The sequence below is a fragment of the Pholcus phalangioides genome, unplaced genomic scaffold, assembly GCF_987345545.1.
Source record: "Pholcus phalangioides strain wild (caught in Gottingen) unplaced genomic scaffold, Ppha-v1.0 ptg000042l_1, whole genome shotgun sequence".
Classification (NCBI taxonomy): domain Eukaryota; kingdom Metazoa; phylum Arthropoda; class Arachnida; order Araneae; family Pholcidae; genus Pholcus; species Pholcus phalangioides.
In genome coordinates, this window is record NW_028301628.1 from 29,740,611 (window position 1) to 29,748,644 (window position 8,034).

Genomic DNA, 8,034 nt, shown 5'->3' on the forward strand with positions numbered 1-8,034 from the left:
TTATAGTTTTAATCCAGCAATCAAGTTTTTATTTAACCCAAAACTGTTTTTGACAAGAACCAGATTTTTTTTTGCCCTGACCGTTGTATTACTTAAGTGCGCAGGTTTTAATTTATATTCCAGGAAGTATTTATTTATAGATCACTGATATATAAATAAATATTTTCTGGAATATATATATAAACCTAGGGCTGTCGTTTGAACAATAGAAATCCTCATTGTATTATGAAAGGAGCTTATTTTCAAAAAGGAAATGGAAGCTGTATCAAATCACATGCATCAGGTGTAGATCCAGGACGATGTGTCAGGAGGGGTGAATTGTGTAAGTTTGTTTGATCATCCCATATTTTATGGGACAGATACATTTTCCCATATCATTCAGCTCTTAGGAGGGGTTACAGTTTGTATCGCCTTTCTTCCCCCCCCCCCCTCCCTGGATCCGTGCCTGAACAAAGGTGAGTGTTTTCAGCCATAAATGAAGTCAAGGCAGGCATCTTCAGCTGCCAATGAAGCTGAGAAAGATATATTCATCGAGGAATGAAGCAGAGGCAGACATCTTGAGCTGTGAATGGAGTGTGAGCATGCATCGTTAGCTGCAAAATAAATGGAGGCAGATATCTTCAGCTTCAAATGTAGTGATGGCAGATATCTTCAGCTTCAAATGTAGTGATGGCAGAAATCTTGTGACAATCTTTGATCCTAGATCACACATCTCCGAGAGGTATGTCTCCCAAACGAGGAGAAACATCATCATTCTTGTATTAGCATACATGTGTCTTGGCTTCACTGCTGTACCAATGCAACAAGGGAAATTCCTTTTAGTATTGGTACAGGTGGCGCTTGAGGTGCTTCAACTCGTATATGAAAGTCCTAGTATCTTCTTGCTTTTCTGATCTCACTGAGAGTGTGAGCAATACTGCTGTGTTCTGAGTTCTACATCTGTGTAAGCGAGCTGCCAAGAAATTGCTAAGGTCTCTGGAAACTGGACCGAACTTTTGTTCTATGATGATCGTCTTCCCCAGAAGTTTCCTATGCTGAATTACTGTCAGATACTCACCATGCCAACCTGTCACGTAGAACTAATCTGCCATTCTTATCAAACACCCTCGGTTCATCCTCATCAGATGGACTAGTAATACTAATGGGAGCTTATGCACACATCTCCACCAACTAGACTTAATGGAATCGTTGCTGCGACCTGACCCTACCGACACACTTATCGCTCATCACCTTCAACAGGACCCTACGAACTCATCCCAGACTAGTCGTCAGAAGGACCGATTGCTTGTGGACTTCCCTCGGCTCCTTCTGATTTGCAGACACGTGAAAAGTTTAAATACTTTTCTATTCAGAATTCTTTGATTATTAGAAAATCGAATAATTTTTTTTTTGTTTACTGTCAATGTTTTTTTGACTTGTCACATACAGCGATGCATACAAAAAAAAAAGTCAAATTAATTCAACTAAAATGCTGCAATCTTCAGCTGCGAATGAAGCGAAGGCAAAGATATTCAGATGCGAATGGAACGTTGGCAGGCATCTTCAGCCGCGAATGAAGCGAGGTTGATATCTTCAGCTGCAAAAGAATCTGAGGCAGATATCTCCATCCGCAAAGGACCGAAGGTGAACGGATTCAGGGCAATGTGACTCACTGTGTAGATGCATTGTATCATCCTGTATTTTATGGGACAGGAAAAAATTTCTCTCATGTTATTTGGATCTTGGGAGGGACGACCGCTCCCACCATTCTCCTCCCCCCCCCCCCCCCCCGGGTCAGCACATGCCACGAGTAAAGACGGCACTGACTAGTCACGATCTATACAAAAAGTCAAATCGGTATTTAAAAGTACAAAGTAAACAAATCAAAAGAGCCTTACATCGATACTAGTCACGTTACTCCAACTTCGATCCATCTCTATGCCGAGCTTTTGGTTTGATTCAATTAAAATCAAAGGAAAATCACAAATGTCTAAACCCGTTGTCAATATTTACACCAATCTGGGGATTCACGTACAGCAATAATATACCCTTGATCACGGGCATCGTCAAAATCATTTTCAAAATTCGACAAATAAAAGGATATTATAACACTGGAACAAATTAAAACACGATGATCAGAACGTAATGAAAGAACACTGTTTCAAATAACTCGCGGAATGTCAAAATAAAAACAATACAAACATCTGAAAGGTATTTTAAAACAAATTTTTTTTCAAGAAATCCGCTTGAATTTCACACGGTTACAGTCATCGCGAACTTGCAACTGAACTGTAAACATATAACCCGTGTCACAGAGCTGACCATATTTTTCCGAAAAATCCTAGTGCATGCCATGTTCGTTGGCAAGAAAATAGTGAAGTGTTTCATCAAAGATTTTCTGCCATCTATAGCTCACAGATCACACTAATGAATAGTTTTTCGTTTTTTTACTAAATAATAGGTGACTGTACAAGTATCATTTTCTGCTTGTGACTTAGCTGGGCGAATCACGTTGCGCAGACAGGAAACCTGCTCCTAGGAAAACCCGGCTTGACTGTTTTTCAACAGAGAGCAATACGCCTGACGACAGCGCTTTACGTCGAGCGTAATTGGCCGACTGCTTCTGAAGGAGTCAAATGCGTCGTGCGCCGCGCGGTTTTGCCGATATTCTCTTCACTCCTGTGTGTTTTCTTTTCCTTCCCTTCAAACCGGAGCATGCAGACGACAGAGTAGCTGATGCCAAAGCCATACACTTTATATAGTCACCCTGATCTGATGCGCCTCGCTAGGAAAACACAAACGTGTAGCGTGATTATATAACACGTTTCTGTCGGCGCGAATTAGTCTAATTCGGTTCACGCTGCGCAACAAACCTATTCCTAGGAGCAGGTTTCAACAGCGCACGCAGCGTGAAAACGCTCATTGGTAAAAAAAAACCTGAAATTTCAGGTTTTTAACCAATCAGCATTTTCACGCTACACACGGCGCGAAAGTTCTGCTCCTAGGAAAACCCGGCTTTTAGGTTGAGATGAACTTGGAAGTCTGCGATGGAGGATGATGATGATGATGTCAATAAGGACTTGATGAAATATTATCATTGATAGAAACAAGAGATAAAACTTTCCAGTTTTTCTACGATTTCACTTAGAAATTTCAGAAAAATGAAAAAATAAATTTGAACTTCATATATTTTTTTTTTATAAAAGCTAAAAAGACGGAACATAAATAACATAATGCAAATGATGTTGTGACGTCATTCCATGAATTCTGGGCAATCAATGGTTCTCTCTGGATCGTACGGGATATCAAAAGGATCCGGCAACGAAGTCGGTAGATCAGTTCAAGGTTTGTTTCTGTGCGCGCGCCCCAGTGTAGTCTGTTGCGAGTTTATCCTTATTATCAGTTTTGATCACCGGGATAAGAAGATTACAACCGTAATTCATTTTTTTTTTTTTTACAATTTCCAAAGTTTCACAATACGTACTTCAGACGACGCCTTCTTCCTGTTATTGCGACAATCAGGAAAGAAAGACACTTGCCAACTTATCTTCATTGAGTTCGGATTGAAATTCTATGGCAATGAAGGCTGTTTGTGTACTTGTCGGTGAAAAAGTTAAGGGCACCGTTTTTTTCACTCAGAGTGTAAGTTTATTAATGGAATTAATTACCCAACTACATCATTTATTATATATTTGATGTGTGCGGATTCTTTCCTAGGTTTGTAACTTCCGTGTTGCGAAATTGCATTTGCAACAAGTTTGATTTATTCACGATTCGATTTGTCTGGTTATTTTGTGGATTGTAATTCAGTTTCGTGATTTCTGTAACTCGGGGCCGCCCCTTTAGGGGCCGGGCCCTGGGAAAATATGAGATTGAATAGAAATTCCAGAGTGTCCTTGAACCCAAGGCTTTCCTACATGGGCCCCTAAATTAGATACCTTCTTTAGCAGGGCCGATTCAGGCTGTAACTTTTTAAAGTGTAACCAAATAATTTGGTGAAAATCGCCCCTTCAGTTGAAAAATACTAAAATAATAATACTAATAAAAATACCCTAAAAATGTACTCTCTTCAGTTGGCGCCTTCTGCGGATGCACAGTTTGCAGGATTCAAGATTTAGCCCTGTTCTTTAGTATGTTAAGCACGGTCCACAATTCCCCTTGCATGCCTCTTAATACATGCATAACGTGCCCGCACAAACTTAGAACTATGAAAGAGACCCTGCCTCCTGTGGCTCTAAAGGGCAGTCCTGTTTCTTTTTTCTTCTTTTTTTTAAAATAAAGAACATTTGGTTCACTTTGTATATGATCAAGGCAGAGGCATACATAGGGTGGGGGGGGGCATGTGGACTGACCTACCTTTTTATATCTTGGGTAAACTTTGGGGCCCTGTGAGAAATAGGGCTCTCTAGAATTTTTTTCCCACATTAAAAATTATGGGAACAGGAGAGCTGAAATGGAAACTTATCCAGGTGACAGAGCAAATTTGTTTCTAGTTGTAGTCCTGCTGTATTCTTTCCTGTATTAGTAGTTCTAAAATACGTTGAGGGCGCTTGAAATTTTTTAGACTTGTTAAGCATTCGCTTTATGGTTTTATGTGAGTGGTTGTTTTTTTTTTTTAGAATTGTACTGGGGGGGGCATACCCGGATATGACACCTTTTGTGCAAGGTGATCTTAATGGTATCATGGGTCTTGGGGGGGGGGGGTGCAAATGAATGTTCTAAGCCTAATCTTAACAGATGAAGTGTCAGCAATCCCAATCTTGAAACTTGTATTTAACGTTATTTTCCCCCCACATTATGATCTCGTCAATTGAAGATCCCTCTGTACATCTAGAGCTCCCCCGATGCAGATGCTACTGGGAATTAGTCAAGGCTGCAAGAAAATTTTGAGTCAAAGTTTAATGTTAATTTAAAATTATTGGATTATTAAGTTAATAAATCAAATTTTAAATTTTTGATTATAATTAATACCCTAGATTTTGATGTGTTCCCTCCTGTTCGTAATTCCTAATGAACAAGGGTAGCCATCTCCTGGAAGCTACCAGCTCAAATGGTATGCTGTGGCATTCTGACACTATGATCAAGGTTTCCATTTCATTTTTGTAAAAGCTGTTTAGAAATATCAAATGGCAGAGAAAATGTCATTAATATATATGTATAATAGGACAATCACTTACCTAGCACATATTGGGTTTTGCCAGGTAAGTGATTGTCCATGGGTTGTCAGATTACTGAAAGGTAATTGAAGAGTCTTTTTAAATACAGACGAATCTTTATAATGAACTCTGAGAAATCACGTCGTTATGACGAAATTTTATTACGAAAGAATTGTAGATTTTTATACATTGTTCTTATATAAATGTATCTGAGAGATTGGAAAAGTATTTGTTATATAGCAGAGAAAAATCTTGTTTTAACAGTATTCTTAAAACGTGAATGGACTAATACAGAATTCTGCAAATATACACCCAATGTTTTCCTCAGGGGCGTCATTTCAATTTTTTCCAGGGGGAGCAAAGAACATGTACTTAATGTATGTATATATATTTGTATATATATGTGTCATTTTTAGTGTATTTTCAAAGGCTGGGGACCCCCCCCCCTTTAAATTACTGGCCTGGTTTTCCTTCTTTTGCACTTGAAGGAAGTCCATTTGAGAAAAATGCTGGATTATAATCCACTGAATATTCTTATGAACGATAACTAATAAATGTGTTATTGGTAACTTGTTCAAATGTTTCTTAAATTTTTTTTTTAATGACAACCTTAATTTCAATTAGTCTCCAGATGGACCCGTTCATATTACTGGTGAATTAAATGGTTTGAATGAAGGGTTGCATGGCTTCCATGTTCATGAATTTGGAGATAACACTAATGGTAATTATATTTATATATTGATAAAATTATGTAAAAAAAATCCTGATTTTTATCACTAAACTTTAAATACCTTTTTGAAAAATTCCAAAGTATATGAATACTTAACACCTAGTTTTGATAGACTGGTCTGAACATCATTTAAGGAATTATGGCATGAACGTGTAAAATTTTTTTGGTCGTGCTTCTAACAAGAACCCATCATGCGGTTGATGTCTTGGCTGTATTTATGTTGCAAAACAAGACATCAATCAAAAATATAGAATAAAATAGTGAAAAATAATTTACAATTTTACTGAATAATGTAAATAAAGCAGAAGTTACTAGGCATTTCATGTTTATCTGTATGGCAGAGGTAAAGAGCACTATTTTTGTCAATATTGAGATAACTATTAATTTGCAGTACGTTTGTTATAATATATATGTGTGTGTGTATGTGTATATATGTATATGTATGTATGTATATGTATGTATGTATGTATATGTATGTGTATATATGTATATGTATATGTATGTGTGTATGTATGTGTATATATATAATGTCACTAAGTGCTATTTAAATATATAACATATTTACTCTATAAAACAAGTGAGCTCCATGGAAAGACATATTAAAGAAAATCTATAAACAGCACTTTTGTAAAATTTTCCTTTTCGTGACATGGTGTCCTTTACCTATATTATATAGATATAAAAACAATCTTTTGCATATATGTTATACTTGATAGTTTATGCATCTTATTATTTTTTCTCTCTTAAGGTTGTGTGAGTGCTGGAGCACATCTTAATCCATATGGCAAAGAACATGGAGCACCTGAAGATGAAAACAGGTAACACTAATTAAATACATTGGTAATTGGTGCTGGTTGGTTCTTAAGGCTCCAACCATTGGCGTGCTTTTAGGAGTTTTGATGGAGTTTTTATTTTATTCTGTTAAGAGATTGACGCTAATATTCTAATAACTCCAAACTTTGTTTTTTTTATTGTAGACATGTTGGTGACCTTGGCAACATAACGGCTGGTAGTAATGGCGTAGCTCCTGTCAACATTACCGATAAGATTATATCATTGACTGGTCCACATTCCATTATAGGGCGATCAGTTGTTGTAAGCGTTTTTTAAAATTATTATTAATACATATTCAAAGTTACATTTGTTTTTTTTTTTTTAATTTTCATTGACCATAGAGCACTCCATGTCTCGGGAAAAAATAAAAATAACTATTGAATATATAAATTGGTGTAATTTTACATCTATCGCAGAAATCTAGTTTTTTTTCACAGGTAACACAAAATAGGAACCTTTATTTAGATAATCCTAACAATTGATCTCTAATATTACTAATGTGCATTCTAATTCAGGACCTGACAAATCTCTGGTGCCAGGTTGCCATTGCGATTAAAAAAAATATACCTAAAATCTTCAGTATATGATAATTAAATTACAGTATAAGGACAGGAAAATTATTGAATCTATTAGTGTCCCAACATAGAAGGGAGTCCCTATTTGAAAGAAAAGTTAAAAGAAACATTGTTGAACTATTTTTCTGGAAAAAAATACTTTGCTCTTAAAAACATTTAGCTAGCACCTAGATTTTTTTTCTAATTTGTTAAGCTGTCTTAATATTTTAATTTCATTGCAGGTCCATGCTGATCCCGATGATTTGGGAAGAGGTGGGCATGAATTGAGCAAGACAACTGGAAATGCAGGAGGCAGATTAGCATGTGGTGTTATTGGAGTAACAAAATAGGAACATAGTTGTTTTATAGTGGGTGTAAGCTCTTCACTGTCAGTTTCAAACAGAAATAAATGTCAGTTGAATAAATGTTAACGCATGTGTTTTTCTTTAGTTCTTTCCCCCCATTTATCTGAGCTTTTTATTAGAATGTATTGTATGTAGACATGTGAGGGTAGTTCAATATCCTTTAGATATATCATTTTAATTACCTTGCATATCATTTTTAAGAGACGTCTCAATTGAATAGACGTTGCTTGATTGGGAAAAAGCAGGTTTTCAGTTCATGATTTTTATCTTGCTCTATATTTTTTCTGACAAGTAAAATAAAAATTTAACTTCTATCTTTTTGTAATGCATATTGGAAATGCAATGAATTTGGCTTTGGTTCTTATTTAAGCAGAATATTTCGTAAAGTGCTGTTTCTTAGAAATCAGTCATTAACA

The 8,034-nt window shown here is 36.4% G+C and overlaps 2 protein-coding genes across 3 annotated transcripts in view; one reads left to right on the forward strand and one right to left on the reverse strand.

Moving 5' to 3' along the window:
- The window catches only part of LOC149064773 (serine/threonine-protein kinase PLK4-like), a 31,099-nt gene extending 28,856 nt beyond the window's left edge, over positions 1-2,243 (reverse strand). The window contains exon 1 of one of the 2 annotated variants that reach the window (XM_089255082.1): positions 1,878-2,243. In XM_089255082.1, coding sequence (XP_089111208.1) covers positions 1,878-1,913 — 36 coding nt within the window. In that variant the 5' untranslated portion in view covers positions 1,914-2,243. The remainder of the gene's footprint in view (positions 1-1,877) is intronic. The other variant, XM_089255083.1, reaches the window with a different exon arrangement.
- Positions 2,244-3,512: 1,269 nt separating this feature from the next.
- Sod1 (Superoxide dismutase 1) lies at positions 3,513-7,684 on the forward strand. Its single transcript, XM_089254676.1, has 5 exons — positions 3,513-3,621; positions 5,760-5,856; positions 6,614-6,683; positions 6,843-6,960; positions 7,496-7,684. Exons 1-5 carry the CDS (start codon positions 3,553-3,555, stop codon positions 7,601-7,603), a joined length of 462 nt encoding a protein of 153 aa, XP_089110802.1. The 5' UTR covers positions 3,513-3,552; the 3' UTR covers positions 7,604-7,684.
- Positions 7,685-8,034: the final 350 nt, after the last annotated feature.

Bases quoted from the DNA above. Each gene is read 5' to 3' on its own strand.
- Sod1 (XM_089254676.1), top strand. From the start codon at position 3,553: ATGGCAATGAAGGCTGTTTGTGTACTTGTCGGTGAAAAAGTTAAGGGC. The intron at 3,622-5,759 runs GTAAGTTTATTA...AATTTCAATTAG, and splicing joins CCGTTTTTTTCACTCAGAGT to TCTCCAGATGGACCCGTTCA. The intron at 5,857-6,613 runs GTAATTATATTT...TTCTCTCTTAAG, and splicing joins ATTTGGAGATAACACTAATG to GTTGTGTGAGTGCTGGAGCA.